Source organism: Cherax quadricarinatus, chromosome 53 (genome assembly GCF_038502225.1).
Source record: "Cherax quadricarinatus isolate ZL_2023a chromosome 53, ASM3850222v1, whole genome shotgun sequence".
In the NCBI taxonomy this organism is placed as follows: Eukaryota; Metazoa; Arthropoda; class Malacostraca; order Decapoda; family Parastacidae; genus Cherax; species Cherax quadricarinatus.
This window is the reverse complement of record NC_091344.1, coordinates 12,149,393-12,170,862: the sequence shown is the minus strand read 5'-3', so window position 1 is coordinate 12,170,862 and position 21,470 is coordinate 12,149,393. Positions and strand designations below refer to the sequence as shown.

The 21,470-nt window shown below is 40.0% G+C and overlaps 1 protein-coding gene across 1 annotated transcript in view; it reads left to right on the top strand.

Annotated features, from left to right (window-relative positions):
• The window catches only part of LOC128705571 (uncharacterized), a 230,259-nt gene that overhangs the window by 24,793 nt on the left and 183,996 nt on the right, over positions 1 to 21,470 (top strand). The window contains exon 2 of the mRNA XM_070096322.1: positions 10,008 to 10,118. Coding sequence (XP_069952423.1) covers positions 10,008 to 10,118 — 111 coding nt within the window. The remainder of the gene's footprint in view (positions 1 to 10,007; positions 10,119 to 21,470) is intronic.

Genomic DNA, 21,470 nt, shown 5'->3' with positions numbered 1-21,470 from the left:
GGCTGCCATTGATACCCTTGATACCTGCCTGCCCATGATGCCCTGAAAACATTAATGCCTCTGAGACCCTGGCTACCCATAATGTCCCTGAGCCATGGCTGTTCACATATTTTTGGCTCACAACCGAAAGTCCCCTGACTCGAATCCTGGGCGAGGCAGGGGACTTCCCTAGGATGTGATCGATGTAGGTCACATCCTAAGGAAGTAACTCAGAACCCACTGATGATAGTAAGCCACACTACTTGGCTTTCCTGGGTTATCCTCGGTAAGTAAACTTTAGGAGCTACTAATCCAAATAAACTTCTTCTCCTCCTCCTCTTCCGCCTCCTCTTCCGCCTCCTCTTCTCCCTCCTCTTCCTCCTCCTTCTTTTCCTCCTCCTGCTCCTCCTCCTGCTCCTCCTCCTCCTCCTCCTCCTCCTCCTCCTTCTTCTTCTTCTTCTTCTTCTTCTTCTTCTTCTTCTTCTTCTTCTTCACTATCATCCTCTTGACTGCTGCCTGTCGCAGTTGCTGGACCATTACAACATGGACCTGGATACAACGGAAGACAAACAAAATACAGATATATTGTACACAGACTTTGTATAAATCTTCTACAAGTGCGATCATGGTGTAAAAGGATACAAAATGTGAACAAAGGCAATAACTGGAAAAGTAGGCAGATGGGTATTTAAATTTCTAATAAATAGAACCCAAAGAATAATATTGAACGAAATCAAATCAAAGACTGCTACAGTAAAAACTCTCTTCCCCAAGGTACAGTACTGAACCAAATTATCTTTGGCGATCTCCTTTCCTACATAAGTAGAGACATAAAGTATCAGCAGTCTGGGACACGTAGATGTTTAGGTCACTGAGCAGGCAGACTCTGCTGGGTCCCTGGACACGTAGATGTTTAGGTCACTGAGCAGGCAGACTCTGCTGGGTCCCTGGACACGTAGATGTTCAGGTCACTGAGCAGGCAGACTCTGCTGGGTCCCTGGACACGTAGATGTTCAGGTCACTGAGCAGGCAGACTCTGCTGGGTCCCTGGACACGTAGATGTTTAGGTCACTGAGCAGGCAGACTCTGCTGGGTCCCTGGACACGTAGATGTTTAGGTCACTGAGCAGGCAGACTCTGCTGGGTCCCTGGACACGCAGATGTTCAGGTCACTGAGCAGGCAGACTCTGCTGGGTCCCTGGACACGTAGATATAGCCCCGATTTGTCCTTTGAAGACGATACTAGAATTTGTTTGAGAACGACATGTACCGAGGACACAGCTGACAGACACCCAGTCTTCCGGAAGTCCACAGAAAAAATGTGATGTTCAATAACGACAACTTTTAATTACTCCACTGCTAAAATAAATTGCAGAAATAAGAACTAGAAAGTAGTATAAAATAAATTAAACCTACTTCTAATATCGAGCCTTGCTTAAAGGAGATGGAACAAAATGAACGCAGAACTGAAGTCACAATGCGACTCGCTGCTCAGTGACCCATTAATCAGACTGATGGTCGACAATCCATTTTTTTTATGCACGAAGTTCCTTGATGCCGGTGAGGTGCTCTTGATGCGAGGAATTGGACCAGTTCTTACCTTTCTCGGATCGTGCTTGACTGTCTTCCGTTCCCTCCAGGCGCTTTACGGGTTTAGCGCTTCCCCAAGTATATTGCCGAAAGGTGACAGGAAAATCAAGGTTAATTTAACCACGGTCATGTCACGTCTTGCACTCTGGTGGTCACGACATGTCTTGCACTCTGGTGGTCACGACACGTCTTGCACTCTGGTGGTCACGACACGTCTTTCACTCTGGTGGTCACGACACGTCTTTCACTCTGGTGGTCACGACACGTCTTTCAATCTGGTGGTCACGACACGTCTTGCACTCTGGTGGTCATGACACGTCTTGCACTCTGGTGGTCATGACACGTCTTTCACTCTGGTGGTCACGACACGTCTTGCACTCTGGTGGTCACGACACGTCTTGCACTCTGGTGGTGTCAGGAAACTACCAAAACTTGAGGATTATCACTGTTGGTGCCGGAGTTAATAGGTTGTGGGAAAACGACACTTGTGCACAGTTTAGAACATTAAAGGGAACGTTTCGCCCATAGTGGCTTCATCAGTCTTGAATGAATATCAGAATGGTATACAATACCGACAGGTTGGTAAGTAAGACGTATGTGGATCAGTTAGGCATCTTTATTCCGAAACGTTTCGCCTACACAGTAGGCTTCTTCAGTCGAGTACAAAAAAGCTGGCCGGAGCAGCAGAGATATGAAGACGATGTAATCAGTCCATCGCTCTTCTCCAGGCTGAGGGACTGACCACCTCAAAACTACGTCTTCAAGGGTGATGGACTGATGACATCGTCTTCACATCTCTGCTGTTCTGGCCAACTTTTCTGTACTCGACTGAAGAAGCGTACTCTGAAGGCGAAACGTTTCGGAATAAAGATGCGTAACTGTTGCACATGTGTCTTATTCACTCGTACCCGTGGAGAAACAATTCCTTTTAATAAATGTCCTTAACTTTGCACTTAGTCCCTTTCCACAGTTTATCAACATTACTATACTACTGACAACCTAGAATAGCTTGAACAGAAGAGATACATACTACCTGCCGTTCCTACCTGCCTTAACACCTGTTACAGTAAGCCACCACAGCCTTACTTATGGAAGACTGTATGTAGCGGCCATGCTAGACATGGGTCACCTCTCATTCACAATCCTCACCTCGGACATTCACACTGGGAATGTGGTGCCTACAACTACACCATGGAATTAACATTTCAGCCACCTACCTGGAGGTAGGTGGACACGGGTAGCTTACTAGTGTATTCTCTCACCTTTGTTCGCATGGGTAGCTTACTAGTGTATTCTCTCCCCTTTCTCTAATACTAACTGATGTGGCTTAATAATGAGTCCTTTCTCTGTGAGTTATACCCATGCAATTGGTATCACACCCATGATAGCACTGAATTATTAGATATTCTCCGCAAGGGGATACCTGAATGTTTTCGGGGGTCGACGCCCCTGCGGCCCTCTCCCAGAGCATGCCTCCTGATTTCTGTCCTATAACACTTGGGAATGCTTCTTCCGATCGGCTTCAAAATGTTAACAGTGATAATGTGCCTTAAAGGATTGTTTATGCAGGTTTCAGAGTGGCAACTTCAAAATTCATCGTTATATATTTATTTATTTATTTATTTATTAAGAAATTTTAGCATACATACAGAGGTACAAAAAAATACAGGTAAGAGCAGCATGCCAAAGCCACTTATACTATGCATAGCATTACGGGCTGGCTTAAAATTAACTTAAGATTAACTAAGCAATGATGAAATCAGTGATAAGACATTATTGTAAACAGATTACTATAAAGCACAAGTGAGTATTACAAAGACAGGTCATATGGTTGCATGCATTGTTGTTCATTCAGTAGAATGGAGTATTCTGTTAGGTAGTGTATTTAAAAAAAAATAACAAATTTAGGTTTAACATTTATGTGATATAATTGTGAGAAACATTTAAGATATACAATTTATCAGGTTCAGTTATTCAGTATTTATTTGGTTTTGGGTGAGTAAGTGATCTTTGAGAAGAGACTTGAATTTATAAACAGGTAGTGTTTCTTTTATATTTACAGGTAATGAATTCCAGATTTTAGGGCCTTTTATGTGCATTGAGTTTTTGCATAGCGTGAGATGGACACGAGGAACATCAAAGAGTGATCTGTGCCTTGTATTATGGTCATGTGTTCTGTTGAGGTTGGCAAGGAGATGTTTGAGGGGAGGCTTAATATCAGAGGTAAGTGTTCTATGTATGTAATAAGTGCAATAATAAGTATGGATGTTTTGTATGGTGAGTAGGTTGAGTGTTTTGAATATTGGTGGAGTGTGCTGCCTGTAGTGAGAATTTGTTATCATTCTAACTGCAGCCTTTTGTTGGGTAATTAGTGGTCTGAGATGGTTAGTTGTTGTTGAGCCCCATGCACAAATTCCATAGGTGAGATAGGGTTAAATAAGAGAGTGATAAAGGGCCAGGAGGGCTGACTGTGGAACATAGTACCGTATCTTCGATAGTATGCCTACAGTCTTGGAAATTTTCTTAGAAATTTGTTGTATATGTGTATAAAATTTGAGTCTATTATCGAGGTGGATTCCTAAGAATTTTCCCTCTGTTAGCTTTGTGATAGGTGATCCGTTTATCGTTATGTTAAGAGGTACATCTGTAGCTCTGCTACCAAACTGAATGAAGTAGGTTTTGTCAATGTTTAGTGTAAGTTTGTTAGTCCTCATCCAGGTAGATATTTTCTGTAATTCGGTATTTACAGTATTGGCTAGCGTGACTGGGCTCGGGTGAGAGAAGACGTATGTGGTGTCATCTGCAAAAAGTGTGGATTTGAGTAATTGCGAAGCATTTGGTAGGTCATTTATGTATAGGAGAAAGAGAAGAGGGCCAAGGACACTTCTCTGTGGGACACCAACTGTAATTGGTTGTGCGGAAGAGCTTGCCCCATTTGCGTACACATATTGGCTTCTGTTGCTGAGGTAAGACTTGAGGTAGTTGAGGGAGTGCCCTCTTATACCACAGTGTGACAATTTTACGTGGAGCAAGTCATGGTCAACTGTATCAAAAGCTTTACGTAAGTCAATGAAGATCCCCAGTGGGACTTCTTTTTTCTCTATTGCAGTGTATATATGTTCTAGCATGTGTATAATAGCATCATTAGTATTTTTATTAGGCCTGAATCCAAATTGGCAGGGGTTGAGAATGTTATGGGAGATGAGGTAGGAGTAGATTCGTTTATGAATTAATTTTTCGAAGATTTTTGAGAGAGGGTGTAAATTGGATATTGGCCTATAGTTATTCAACTCTGTTTGGTCTCCTCCTTTATGGATCGGGGTGACCCTTGCTATTTTGAGAACTGTAGGGAAGGTGGAGGATTCAATGGATTTGTTAAAGAGTGTTGCAATGATTGGTGATAGTACTTGTGACGCTTTTTTGTATATAAAGGGTGGTAAGGTATTTAAATCTCCTGCCTTGTTTTTCAGTGCGTTGATAATAAGGGAGACTTCGTATGGGTTAGTCGGAGCTAGGAACAGTGTGTTCGGGTAGTTGCCAGTGAGGTAGTCATTTGGTGGGGTATCTGAGCTTGGGATATTATTGGCAAGGTTTTGACCTATAGTGGAGAAGAAATCATTGAGTCTGTTTGCTGTTTCTGTTGGTGGGAGTTGGGGTTCATCTGATTTTGCTAATTTTATTTCGCTATGTCGTGATATCTTTTTTGTTCCCAGAATTTCTGATAGGGTCTTCCAGGTCTTTTTTTATATCACATCGTAAGTTGGATAATCTGTTTCTCATAATACAATTTTTTTGCCCTTCTTATCAGGCTGGTTAGGATTGACGAGTAACGTTTTGTTTGGTCTCTGGTTATGTGATCCATTCTGTACTGTTTTTCATATCGGTGTTTTGTATTTATGGATTTGAGAATGCTGGGTGTTAGCCAGGGACTGTTCAGTCTCTTAGCTGTCATCTGTTTAGTTTTTTTAGGGCTGTGCTTGTTATAAAGGTATTGGGTCTTTTTTAGAAAATTATTAAAACATTCGTCAATATCTGTATAGATTTCTAGCTCAGTGTGCCAGTCAATGTTTGTTACTGCTGTTGTGAAGTTATTAATGGCTGCCTCATTGTGAAGTCTGAAGGTGACTTTAGTAGTGTCTTGGGGTAATTTACCAAGAGTTGTTATGAGGAAAGTAGGGTAGTGGTCTGTGGTATTATCTGTAATTATGCCTGATTTTAAAGGGGATATGGTGTTGGTCCAGATGTGGTCAAGTAGGGAAACACTAGTCTCTGTAACTCTTGTAGGTTTTGTTACTGTTGGTAGCAACATGCAGTTACTCATTGTGTTTGTGAATTTAGTAACGTGTGGGTCCTGGTCTTGCAGGAGATTTATACTGAAGTCACCTGAGAGTAGTAAGTGATCTTTGTTCATGAGTACATCAGTTATCATACTTCCTAGGTTTTGACTAAATTGGCTAATGTTTGATTGTGGAATTCTGTAGATGTTTATCACGGTGAGAGGTTTTTGTAGGTATTTGGATTTGAATTTAGCTAATATATATTCCCCATGTTAATCCCTTGTGCAAGTATTAGTGATACATTCTAGTTGGTCTGAGTAGTATATAGCTGTGCCACCCCCTTGTTGGTCTGGCCTACAGTTGTGTATGACTGTGTAACCAGGAATGGCATAGACATCTGTACTATCAGGCTTTAGCCAGGTTTCAGTTAGTGTAATGATGGACATATTGGCATGTAAGGAATTTAGTAATGCTATGAGGTCATCGTAATGCTTGCTTAAAGATCTGATATTGTAGTTAAAGACAGTTATGTTGTTGTTGGCATTGAGAAGTGCCTTTGATTGTTCTGCTGTGTAGTAATTACAGTAACTGTTTGATTCATTTAAGTCATTAAATAAGAGGTTGGTATCAGGATCAATGCTTGTAATCATAAGATTTGTAGTGAATCTATAGTTAGAATTAAGTATAAAACAAAGTAAATATTCTAAAGCTAAAAAATAGCACCTGAATTATTTAACAAATGTAAAAATAATGAGCTAAGGTAGTTTTTTAAAGCTAAAATAAAGGAGACAATATAAAAGGGACTAAAATAATTTGTGGTGAACAAATAAAGTGATGATCAAATAATGGAGCTTGGGAATATGATAGTAGGTAGTACTTTAAAGGTAATTCTTTGAAGTTAGAATTATAATATAAAATTATAATATAAAAGGGACTAATATAAGTTGTGGTGAACAATAAAGTGGTAATCAAATAAATGAACTTTGGAGTATAATGGCAAAATAGTGAACTTATTAACTTTAACACCTGAGAATAGCACCTTGATTAGTTTAACAATTGCGAATATATGATCTATGGTATTTATATAAAGCTAAAATAAAGGACAAAGAAATATATAAGGGACTACAATTAAGTAATGGTAAACAAATTAAATGGACAGATAGTCACTATGAGATAATATTGGTTTAGGAGTAAGATCTGATTTGTAATATTAAATAAGTTGAGCAGTTTATTGCACAATAAAAAGTAAAAACAAAATAAGGTAGTTGGTACTAGCTAGCAAAAGATAGTTTTGGTTCGAAAGTTTCGTCGCTGACGTATCTGAACTGAAGAAAGTAGGTACCAAGTTGCCAATTAAACAAAAAAATCTATAATTGGGGTATCAACCTTCAACTCGCTACACTCATGTTTTTTTTGACCTCACACAAGGCTTCCAGTTGTGTTAAGTCACAATGGTAGCTGATTTTCTCGTTATGCCTCACTGGGCTGTGAGTGGAGGAGCCCTCGACACCAGTCATAGGTAAACCAAAGGTAAATTGAAGTCTTGTAAGGATAATAATGCCGATGTTTCAAGTAGTAATCGCCTACAGCCTGGTTGTAACAGTGATTGACATGGGAATATACCGGCAAGTTGGAGTTCACGACGGCACACAAACAGGGCTCGATACGGCGTAAGCTCTCACTGGCCTTATAAACTAACAACAACAAGATAAAACACCCTCTTCTCCAGGGTCTGTATGACACCTACGGGTTTAACAGCCCCACGAACGCAATAATACTACTAATAATACAGCTCACCCTGTTGAGTTTAGCGCTTAGTTTTGATTTTAATAATAATAATACCAGCGCAACAACGGGCTTTTTCAAGTCTGATCAGACTTGATCAAGTCTGCTGTGGGGTTGAAATGTAGTCTTGACCATGTACCAATACCTGCTTTCTAGGAGGCCGACCCGCTATTAGTGAACGAAGGATCGAGCCACCACCAGTTCTTGTACTGAACAGCCCACAGGGGTTTGACGCATTTATTAATCTTCACCGTGTTTTAATATTTCAAATATTTAGCGATTTATTATTAAAATCATGGGGGAGCGCTAAACCCGTAGGATTATACAGCGCATGTAGGAGGGGGGATGGAAGGTATTCAGACTCAATTCAGGGAACCGGAGCACAGATCCAATTCCCTAGATCAAGAGCCCCTCACCAGCGTCAAGGCCCCTCCCTTGAAGGGAAATATTTAGCGAGATGTAGTGACCAGTGTTACTGGAGGTTAATTGTTGTACACTCGTTAAGACATGTTCTTGTTTTTTTTTTATCCATGGCTCCCCTCACGGCCCCTCAAGGAAGGTTCCTTGATGTTGGTGAGGGGCTCTTGATTTAGGGAATTGGATCTGTGCTCCAGTTCCCCGAATTAAGCCTGAATGCCTTCCACATCCCCCCCCCAGGCGCTGTATAATCCTCCGGGTTTAGCGCTTCCCCCTTGATTATAATAATAATAATAATCCCCTCACGGAAGGTTCCTTGATGTTGGTGAGAGGCTTTTGATTTAGGGAATTGGATCTGTGCTCCAGTTCCCCGAATTAAGCCTGAATGCCTTCCACATCCCCCCCCCCCGGCTCTGTATAATCCTACGGGTTTAGCGTTTCTCCCTTGATTATAATAATAATCTATCCATGTCCTGAGAAATTTGAACGACCAACCCCTTCCTCGGATCGAATCTAATTGCTTTATATTCCCCAGACGCTGTGTAACCCATACGGGTTCAGCGCTTGCACGCGAAAATTAGTAGTAGTAGTAATAATAATAATAATAATAATAATAATAATAATAATAATAATAAAACTGTTAATTAAAAACCAGTTGAAGAGTGTTTATAATATTTCTTTAGATTTAATATTCATTAAAGAACAAGGAAAATATTTAACATAGCTCAAGTGTAATATTAATTTAAAAAAATATCTGTGTTCCTGTTTCTGAAAATAGTTCATATTGCTATTTTTTTTGTAATAAGCTGTATAGTCCTTGTGGCTTAGCGCTTCTTTTTGATTATAATAATAGTTTTTTGTAATACATTCACCGATTAGGATGCAAATAATATTTGCTTGTGTCCGGTTAACCGGACTTGAGTCCTGGAGGTGGGAAGTACAGTAGTGTCTGCACTCTGAAGGGGGGGTGGGAGATATTTTAGTTTGGAAGGGCAACTGAGCTGCAATGTTGCTGCACCTTTGGTAAGACAGTAATTGAGTGATGGTGAAAGTGTTTCTTCTTTTCCGGGTCACCTGTCCCGGTGGGAGACGGTATATTGCTAGAACAACAATGTATATGTTCTGAGGGATGTATTTCTCTATATGTAAATTCACAGATAGTAGTATTGTATATGCAGTACTACTACGTGTATATATATATATATATATATATATATATATATATATATATATATATATATATATATATATATATATATATATATTCTGTATTCTGTTTATTAATAAATGTTCACATAGAATATAAAATATATAGGGGGTGGTAGGAGAAGAAAATATTCAAACAGCTCCGGGGAGAACCTTGAGTTTTTCCTGAGGTACGTTTATTGTCTTCTCTGAGGATGAAGGTCCCCATTCCAGCTATAGAGGTGGTACTTCCCTATATATATATATATATATATATATATATATATATATATATATATATATATATATATATATATATATATATATATATATATATATATATATATATATATACCTCTTTTAGCAAATAAAATGTTGTTTATTGGCAACGTACAGGTGAATGACCCTGGTGTAGTAGAAAGGCTTTAAACTAAGCAAATTATCGTTTGTTACCTCCTCATGCTAGGTATTAAATATTCTAGCCATCATATAGTTAGCTCTCTTAGTAGTTAAGACAGATTAATAATTTTTTAAACACTGTAACAACTGTAGAATGAACAACGTATCGTTCTGTGTAGAGCTTCGTTATCTTCATAGTCACGGCTTAATATATAGCTCTGCACAGAGCGAAACGTTTCCCCAGTAAAAGCTGGTTCTACGATCATTACTCTCTTTGCTTATGGTACAGTTGTTATTGTGGCAGTAAGATGTAGAGGAAAGCGTGTAGCTGGTGGCGTAGTGTGTTGCTGTAGCTTTGCTTGTTGTTGTTCTACAGAGCCCAGCCCACCACAAGGACTCCTCGCTACACAAGCTGGGACGCTCCGCCACCTCCTCCAGACCTCCGCTCTCCAGCAAGCTTAGGCAGAACGGCCTCATCACAGCTCAGGTAAAGTACACGCTGCCCTCCTGGTAGTATACGTCACTGTCTTGGTAGTACACCCTATCTTCTTGATAATATATACCATCATCTTGGTAGTACACTTATCTTCTTGATAATATATACCATCATCTTGGTAGTACACTTATCTCCTTGATAATATATACCATCATCTTGGTAGTACACTTATCTTCTTGATAATATATACCATCATCTTGGTAGTACACTTATCTTCTTGATAATATATACCATCATCTTGGTAGTACACACTATCTTCTTGATAATATATACCATCATCTTGATAAGTCATGTTACACACTTTAATGGACTGCATGCAATATTTTATACGTATTTAATCTTTTTTATATATATTCTTTGTGTTCTCTGCTCCATCTTTAACAGTCCATCGTTCGTCCCTAAGAGTAAATGGCAGGAATAAAAGATCTTGACAATGATAAATGACATGACTAGCATCTGTCAGACATGTCAGACATGTTGAATGATGAATGTCAGCAACGGTGGAGGAACATACATATTTACCTTTACCTTTGATGTGCCGTTGATGAGTTTCAAGAGTTCTACTCCCGGAGCCAGGCCATGGGTCAGGCTCGTCTGGTGCTAGCCTGGTCAATCAGGATATTGCTGCTGGAGGCCTGCAGCCTCACATAATTACTGGGAACGCCTTTAAGTCTTGAACATGTACTCACAGGAACGGAGGAGAGAGAGATACATGATAATATATACCTGGAAAGTACTCGAGGGCTTGGTCCCAAATCTGCACACTGCCATAACGACATATTGGAGTGAGAGATATGGGAGGAAGTGCAAAATAAACCCAGTGAGGAGCAAGGGTGCAGTGGGGACAATAAGGGAACACTGTATCAATATCCGTGGTCCCAGACTATTCAACATCTTACCAGAAGATATCAGAAACACAGCTGGAACAAGTATCTTCACCAGGTGCCAGATCAACCAGGATGTGGTGGATATGTGGGGCAGCGGGCCTCCAGCAGCAACAGCCTGGTTGATCAGGTAAGCACCAGACGAGCTTGGCCCATGGCCGGGGTCTGAGAATAGTTAAACTTTCGAAACTCTCCAAAGGTATATCAAAGATATAAAGGTATATAACTTCACAAAAAGTTATTTGTTACGCAGAGCGTTTCGGGCAGGCATGTAGTGTACACCTGAAGAATGAATAATGCGTGTGTAAAATATGACAATACCTGCTCAAACATCAGGCTGTGGAACAGAACCAGTGGTTTACGCACTGACCTGGACTTTTACGACTCACTCGCCGTGGTTCTGTCCCTACCTGTTCCGTGTATTGTTGACAATCGTGTTATTACGATTTCGTGAGTCAGGTTGCTACTTCAAGAACATGACGCGATTAAACGTAAGTGTTTTGAGTAATCTGCAGTCAGGCTAACACAATAAAAGAAAGTTATTTTATATTCTCATTGGTGACTCCCACAGCACACATATTAGAAGGAAGTAGAGCCAGCGCTGATCAGTAGGTCACTTGCAGTGCACTGCTCACTTTATTTACACCTGACCATCATGTACTGTAATTTTCTCATTGTGCTATATACATGAAACAGCAGACGAGTGGGTGAAACGTTGCACCAGTGAAGACTTCACTACATTGTCTATTTTCCAATACTGGATAGTTGTATTACCTAGATCAGCTGTAAAACCAAACATCGTCATGGGCCACTCAGACTACTAATAACTTATTTTCTATAGCGATTAGTTCCTTTTACCTGAATAAGAACACAGGTTGTCTACCACCAATGTAACGTCACGCCGAGAGGAAAACATTGACCATCATTCTTGCAACAGCTGTCTAGGCAGAAGTGTTCACACATCAAAGTTCAAATAACCTTCCGAACAGCAACATCCCCGCCCCTTCTTTTTATTATTATACCTAAAAAATAGAGGTTAACCTAGGGACGGATCTATTATGAAATTAATGAAGCTTAAACTTCAGTGTCCCTAATCCCGAAGGGGTCCCAGAAGCCACTTTGGTCCACATTTCTTAAAAATTTTGGGTCTACTGTATGAGAAGTTTTTTAAATTAATAATAATATAGTGTAATTCAGTACAAAATAATAGTTAAAATAAAAATTAAAAAGTAGTTAAAGCAACATATAGGCAGCCATTGCTGGTTGCAGAGGTGATCCCATAACAGTTAAAGTTTCAGGGCCCCAGAAATGTAGGTCCACCACTGGGTAAACCTGTACTGATCGTACGACGCCGGGAGTAAGAAATGATTCAGATGAACGGCCACAAGAGAAATGGTACCTTAGTAAAAGCAGCGAGCAGCAGTGTTGGTCCCAGTGGTGCCTGGATGAATGGCCGTGAGGCAGAAATGTGAACATCGTCTCTCTCGGCGCTGTGTCGCACCAGCCCTCAGTAAATAACCTCTGAATTGAATTTCGGGAAGGTTTGTATCCGAGGGGATCAGTGGTGAAAAGACATACAAAGCAGTGGATTCCTTTGTTGGTGCAACGTTTTGCCCGTCACTGGGGACTTTTTTTTATTTCAAGTATATGAAAAAGCCCAGTTGTCGGCATCTTGCTACTGTCTCCACCAACAGGAGTCGGAATACTACGCGCTGATACTGACAATCTGTACAAAAAGCCACTAGTATACATTTCTGAACATTGATGAAAGGAAACGTTTCACTACTCATGGCGATGTGTTTCCTTTAATGTTCTGAATTTTACACCAATTATCCTTTTCTTCCAGAATCTGAATTCCTCTTATGGAGGCAAGATTTCAAAGAGGCAGCTGAATTATGTATAAACTTCAACTGTTTTACTTAGGAAGGTACACATTGCAAGTAAACATACGGCATGGCTATGGGATCACCACTCGGGGTTGTCCTGACCAATGTCTTCGTGGATCATAGAATTGTTTTTCGTAACATAACTTAGAAGAGTTAAGCTGAGAATATATTGATTGGCCACAAATTTAACACCATTGAATCATTAATCCAGTTTACGTTAGAAACTAAGATGAATAATAAAATAATTTTTTTTGTATGTTCTTATACATAGATCTACTAATTCCTTGTTCTCGTAGGTTTATCGTAAACCAACCGGAAAGAATGATTTTGTGCACTGCTGATCGAATCTTAACGTGGAAACTAAGATGTTTTAACTGTTTTTTTCTACGTTCTTATAAGAGTTAGTAGTCCATAGCCCAGCTCCGTAGTCTCGGTTAAAGCTATGAAGCTGAACACTCGCCTAGTTAGAGGGACTGACCACCTTAAACTTACTTTTCCTCAAGGCTGAAGATTGATCACCTCGTATCTCTCCACTACTGCTGTTGTCTCCAGCATTTACGTCACTTCTGTAATTCGACTGGAAAAGCCTGTTGAGCAAGAGAAACTTCTGATCAATAAAGTTACCAAACAGTAACTTTATTAACAATACAGTGGCAAGAACAATACACAAATAACCCTCATGTAGCAGACTGAAATTAAGGACGTTCATGTACGACTTTTATCATTAAGTAGTTACACCAAACTATTTGCACGTATGTCATATCTTTTTGTCGGTATTCTAAACACTTAATATAATGATGCACAGTGAAAATTTCTGCTCCCCAAGGCCACAATTCTCTTAATTCTCACATTCGACAGAGACGTAAGTCATAACATTGAATCATCCTGTGCAGACAAAACTATAATATGAATGAGAGTGACGTACACTGAGTTCACAACAAACCTCCAAGCTGATAGTAACCAGGTTTGCCACTGGACTACAGAAAACAATGTAATGCTAAATGAGGAAAAATTTCAGTTCTTCTGCTGCGGAAAAATAAAAAAATTGGGAATTGGAACGATAATGATAATGTTAGAGGATCTTATGTTTAGGGATCACAGTAATGTTGCTAACACAACTGTAAGGAAAGTGATGTGTTGATAATTAGAAATTTAACACCAACAGATGCCAAGCCTCTGATGACAGTCTTTAAGTCTCTCTAAAGTGAAATGCTGATGCACACTAACAGCGTTTTTTTTAAGTCAGGCGAAATCACAGAACCTAAATTATTACGAATGCATGAAAAAAAGATGAAATTGTGCTCCTTGCAACGTCTACCTGGAGGGTATTCCGGGGATCAACGCCCCCGCGGCACGGTCCATGACCAGGCCGCCTATACGTAGGCAAGAAAGATACATCATAATTTACTCCTGGAAAATTCTGAAGAGATTTGTCCCAGATTTACACACCGAACCAAATTACTTGCTATGAGAGCCAGATGCTCAGCAAACAGTGCAAAACGCTTTTAATGAAAAGCAAGGGATGTCGTAAGAATAATAAGTGTAAAGGGACCAAGACTTTTCAACATTCTCCCTTCATGCTTAAAGGGAAATGCCAACAGACTCCTGTTTCTATATGGGAGAGAACTGGATCATTATTTTAAAGTTTTCGATCTGCCTTGACTATGGTACATACGTTGAATTTTGCATGGCTGGCACCACCAATCTGGTTGATCAGGCTATCATCCAGGAGGCCTGGCCTGGGAGCGGAGCGGAGAACTCGGGAATCATTTTCAGGTAACTTGTTTGTGTTTGCAGGGATCGAATCACAGCTCCTGGCCCCCGCCACGAAACTGATGCAGACCAAAGTTAATGGTTTCTGACCACCATGACCCTTTCATCTCTGATCTTGAAACTGTGTATTATGTATGCCTCCATTACCTCTTATCTAGTGCTTTCCACTTTCTTCATGTAATAATGTGCTACACTTGCTTTATCTAGTTCATTATTTTCCTCTTTATAACATCCAGTACACAACCCGCACATAGGAGAAGGAAACCTAAGGCTATGTTTCGGTGTCACTAGTTAATGGTCCAAGTCGAACCGAAACGTCGTCATAAGTTTCTTTCTCTAATGTTCGGGTTATTAGTGTATATCTCCAGTCACGGTATTGTACCTTTTTATTATTTACAAGTAGTACAGTTGGCTGCACTGGTGACGCCAACCATTGTTTACAAATAGTACAGTTGGCTGCACTGGTGACGCCAACCATTTGTTTACAAGTAGTACAGTTGGCTGCACTGGTGACGCCAACCATTTGTTTACAAGTAGTACAGTTGGCTGCACTGGTGACGCCAACCATTTGTTTACAAGTAGTACAGTTGGCTGCACTGGTGACGCCAACCATTTGTTTACAAGTAGTACAGTTGGCTGCACTGGTGACGCCAACCATTTGTTTACAAGTAGTACAGTTGGCTGCACTGGTGACGCCAGGGTTGGTCTAGAAAGACACAAACGTAAACACTAGGATGTTTCGGTCCTGGGACCTTGATCACTTCTACTGTGTCCAAGTGTTTGATACATTAGACACATGTGCTACAACTGGGTATGTTTATTGGGGAAACGTTTCGCCACACTGGCTTCATCAGTCCATATACAGAGAAGAATAGTGAAGATCTTCCTCCAAGTTGTCGGTATCTATTCCCAAGGTTTATACTATAATATCAGAGTTGCTAGTCCTCAGTACCAAAACTCCGACTCGTAGACAAGATTTTGCAGCAGTAGCCACATGTGTCTTGATGGAACAGCAGTGATTCCTTTCGTTCGAGCCAGAAAAGTGTGCTGCAGCTTTAAAAAGATAAAATTACTGAAGCTGAATCCTCTTCTGAAACCAGCTGGAGCCACAGCACCTTAGAAGATAACATTAAATTACCACGCAAGTTAAGAAGAGTATCAGACATTTTCATAGACATTGACCTCGGTGCTGCATGACCCTAGTGGGTTTACCCCTTGGTTTTGATAATAATAGTAATTAGACATTGACCATGTTTTATCAGCTAACTTTAAAAAAATTATGTAAAATTCGCAACATGTATGTGTGTTCCTGCAACGAGGCTTCGTACTGAAAGAGAGCTTCGCGGCTCCCGGCGGCTGATTAAACAAATATCGATAAACGATGGCAAGTATTTGGAACTTTGCCTCAGCTCGCTCTTACCGAATCGTTCTCACTAAATTGCTTCAAAAATTGCTTTCCCTGTGCTTTACTATAAAGTCGTGTATTGGAAGAAATACGGAAAAATATATAATGATGGCGACTGGGCACAACAACCCGACAAGAGTACAAAATATGATAGTATATCAGTATTGTTTTAATTTAAATGAGAAACGTTCATTAGCATCTTTAAAAGTAAGATTTTTTTTTTTAACCGGAAAAAACTTCAATGGAAATTTTGAAAATTTCTAGAAAATTAATTGTTTTTTTTAATTTTTTTTTTTAAGGGTTGCGCACAGGCTTGTGTAGTAACAGCAAATGTTTATTGTAGACGTCTTGTTGTTGGGAATTTATAGGGCTACTGACAGCATACGCCGTACCCTATCCCTAGCAAGTCTTCTCTTCGTCTTGTTCGGGATTTATAGGGCCACCGACAGCATACACCGTATCCGGCCCTAGCAAGTCTCCTTTTAGTCTTGTTTGGGGTTTATAGGGACTTCTGATATTATACATCACATCGAACCCTACCCCTATCCCTCAGTATTAATTTTTTTTCAAGTCTACAGAAAAACTCCAGATAACGATCACTTCTTGGCGAAACGTGTACAATGAAGGTTTGATCTACATTAAGTGTCTATATAACCAAATGTACTGACGGTATATAACGTTTAAACACACACACACACACACACACACACACACACACATCTTTCTTTCTTTCAACACACCGGCCGTATCCCACCGAGGCGGGGTGGCCCAAAAGGAAAAACGAAAGTTTCTCCTTTTGCATTTAGTAATATATACAGGAGAAGAGGTTACTAGCCCCTTGCTCCCGGCATTTTAGTCGCCTCTTACAACACGCATGGCTTACGGAGGAAGAATTCTGTTCCACTTCCCCATGGAGATAAGAGGAAATAAACAAGAATAAGAACAAGAAAGAAAACAGAAGAAAACCCAGAAGGGTGTGTATATATGTGCTTGTACATGTATGTGTAGTGTGACCTAAGTGTAAGTAGAAGTAGCAAGACGTACCTGAAATCTTGCATGTTCATGAGACAGAAAAAAGGACACCAGCAATCCTACCATCATGTAAAACAATTACAGGCTTTCGTTTTACACTCACTTGGCAGGACGGTAGTACCTCCCTGGGCGGTTGCTGTCTACCAACCTACTACCTAGAACACACACACATATATATATATATATATATTATTGTACCCACAGAACAAGTGGTATTGATCAATAAGAACACTGCAGTAGCCAAGAAGTCGATCCCACGCTGTTTTGGCCCGTCACATGGTGAGAGAAAGCGTAAGACGCTTTAGACCACTAGACCACACAATCCTTAACAATGGTGCATCCAGCCAAGCTAGATGTTGTACCCACCATCGAGGGATATACCGTGGTACCCACGGAACAGTATTGTTATTGATCAATACCACTTGTTCTGTGGGTACAATAATATAACATACTGCTTGTTAAGCTAGTACACAAACAGGGAGTAGAATGAAATTAGCTCAGAGGTGTCCACACCACCGTATATCCCTCGATGGTGGGTACAACATTTAGCTTGGCTGGATGCACCATTGTTAAGGAGTGTGTGGTCTAGTGTGGTCTAAAGTGTCATGCGTTTTCTCTCACCATGAGGCAGGCCAAAACAGTGCAATGTTGTTATTGATATATATATATATATATATATATATATATATATATATATATATATATATGTGTGGGGGTGTGCGTGTGCGTGTGCGTGTGTGTGTGTGTGTGTGTGTGTGTGTGTGTGTGTGTGTGTGTGTGTGTGTGTGTGTGTGTCGTGCCGAATAGGCAGAACTTGCGATCTTGGCTTAAATAGCAACGCTCATCTTGCCATATAGGACAAGTGAAAATTTGTGTATGCAATAATTTCGCCAAAATCATCCTGAACCTAACGAAAAAAAATATATTTCACTGTGTTTGTTTAGTATTAAATTACTGTAAACAAATCTAAAATATATTTAGTTGGGTTAGGCTAAAATAAATTGTTCTTTTTATAATAAGGTTAGGTAAGTTTTCTAAGATTCTTTTGGAGCAAAATTAAAATTTTTTACATTAACATTAATGAAAAATATATATCTTTAAACGTATAAGAGAAAATTTCAGAAAGGACTTAATTTTAAATGAGTTCTTGCTAATTGACCAGTTTTATATATACGTCTCTATATATATATATATATATATATATATATATATATATATATATATATATATATTATTTTTTTTTTATTATCACACCGGCCGATTCCCACCAAGGCAGGGTGGCCCAAAAAAGAAAAACTTTCACCATCATTCACTCCATCACTGTCTTGCCAGAAGGGTGCTTTACACTACAGTTTTTAAACTGCAACATTAACACCCCTCCTTCAGAGTGCAGGCACTGTACTTCCCATCTCCAGGACTCAAGTCCGGCATGCCGGTTTCCCTGAATCCCTTCATAAATGTTACTTTGCTCACACTCCAACAGCACGTCAAGTATTAAAAACCATTTGTCTCCATTCACTCCTATCAAACACGCTCACGCATGCCTGCTGGAAGTCCAAGCCCCTCGCACACAAAACCTCCTTTACCCCCTCCCTCCAACCCTTCCTAGGCCGACCCCTACCCCGCCTTCCTTCCACTACAGACTGATACACTCTTGAAGTCATTCTGTTTCGCTCCATTCTCTCTACATGTCCGAACCACCTCAACAACCCTTCCTCAGCCCTCTGGACAACAGTTTTGGTAATCCCGCACCTCCTCCTAACTTCCAAACTACGAATTCTCTGCATTATATTCACACCACACATTGCCCTCAGACATGACATCTCCACTGCCTCCAGCCTTCTCCTCGCTGCAACATTCATCACCCACGCTTCACACCCATACAAGAGCGTTGGTAAAACTATACTCTCATACATTCCCCTCTTTGCCTCCAAGGACAAAGTTCTTTGTCTCCACAGACTCCTAAGTGCACCACTCACTCTTTTTCCCTCATCAATTCTATGATTCACCTCATCTTTCATAGACCCATCCGCTGACACGTCCACTCCCAAATATCTGAATACGTTCACCTCCTCCATACTCTCTCCCTCCAATCTGATATTCAATCTTTCATCACCTAATCTTTTTGTTATCCTCATAACCTTACTCTTTCCTGTATTCACCTTTAATTTTCTTCTTTTGCACACCCTACCAAATTCATCCACCAATCTCTGCAACTTCTCTTCAGAATCTCCCAAGAGCACAGTGTCATCAGCAAAGAGCAGCTGTGACAACTCCCACTTTGTGTGTGATTCTTTATCTTTTAACTCCACGCCTCTTGCCAAGACCCTCGCATTTACTTCTCTTACAACCCCATCTATAAATATATTAAACAACCACGGTGACATCACACATCCCTGTCTAAGGCCTACTTTTACTGGGAAAAAATTTCCCTCTTTCCTACATACTCTAACTTGAGCCTCACTATCCTCGTAAAAACTCTTCACTGCTTTCAGTAACCTACCTCCTACACCATACACTTGCAACATCTGCCACATTGCCCCCCTATCCACCCTGTCATACGCCTTTTCCAAATCCATAAATGCCACAAAGACCTCTTTAGCCTTATCTAAATACTGTTCACTTATATGTTTCACTGTAAACACCTGGTCCACACACCCCCTACCTTTCCTAAAGCCTCCTTGTTCATCTGCTATCCTATTCTCCGTCTTACTCTTAATTCTTTCAATTATAACTCTACCATACACTTTACCAGGTACACTCAACAGACTTATCCCCCTATAATTTTTGCACTCTCTTTTATCCCCTTTGCCTTTATACAAAGGAACTATGCATGCTCTCTGCCAATCCCTAGGTACCTGCCCCTCTTCCATACATTTATTAAATAATTGCACCAACCACTCCAAAACTATATCCCCACCTGCTTTTAACATTTCTATCTTTATCCCATCAATCCCGGCTGCCTTACCCCCTTTCATTTTACCTACTGCCTCACGAACTTCCCCCACACTCACAACTGGCTCTTCCTCACTCCTACAAGATGTTATTCCTCCTTGCCCTATACACGAAATCACAGCTTCCCTATCTTCATCAACATTTAACAATTCCTCAAAATATTCCCTCCATCTTCCCAATACCTCTAACTCTCCATTTAATAACTCTCCTCTCCTATTTTTAACTGACAAATCCATTTGTTCTCTAGGCTTTCTTAACTTGTTAATCTCACTCCAAAACTTTTTCTTATTTTCAACAAAATTTGTTGATAACATCTCACCCACTCTCTCATTTGCTCTCTTTTTACATTGCTTCACCACTCTCTTAACCTCTCTCTTTTTCTCCATATACTCTTCCCTCCTTGCATCACTTCTACTTTGGAAAAACTTCTCATATGCTAACTTTTTCTCCCTTACTACTCTCTTTACATCATCATTCCACCAATCGCTCCTCTTCCCTTCCGCACCCACTTTCCTGTAACCACAAACTTCTGCTGAACACTCTAACACTACATTTTTAAACCTCCCCCATACCTCTTCGACCCCATTGCCTATGCTCTCATTAGCCCATCTATCCTCCAATAGCTGTTTATATCTTACCCTAACTGCCTCCTCTTTTAGTTTATAAACCTTCACCTCTCTCTTCCCTGATGCTTCTATTCTCCTTGTATCCCATCTACCTTTTACTCTCAGTGTAGCTACAACTAGAAAGTGATCTGATATATCTGTGGCCCCTCTATAAACATGTACATCCTGAAGTCTACTCAACAGTCTTTTATCTACCAATACATAATCCAACAAACTACTGTCATTTCGCCCTACATCATATCTTGTATACTTATTTATCCTCTTTTTCTTAAAATATGTATTACCTATAACTAAACCCCTTTCTATACAAAGTTCAATCAAAGGGCTCCCATTATCATTTACACCTGGCACCCCAAACTTACCTACCACACCCTCTCTAAAAGTTTCTCCTACTTTAGCATTCAAGTCCCCTACCACAATTTCTCTCTCACTTGGTTCAAAGGCTCCTATACATTCACTTAACATCTCCCAAAATCTCTCTCTCTCCTCTGCATTCCTCTCTTCTCGAGGTGCATATATATATATATATATATATATATATATATATATATATATATATATATATATATATATATATATATATATATATATATATATAATGTTTATCAAATTACATCACAATAATGCCACACTTTATTATTAAGGAAAACCCGTAATAATTATTATAGATGAGAGTTTTCTGGATGATGGTGCTGAGAAATGGCTCAGTTTTTACTCGACATTCTTGTAACATCCTCAAAAACACTGCGCCTGTTTACGTTCAGAGATTAGCGGAGGGAGGA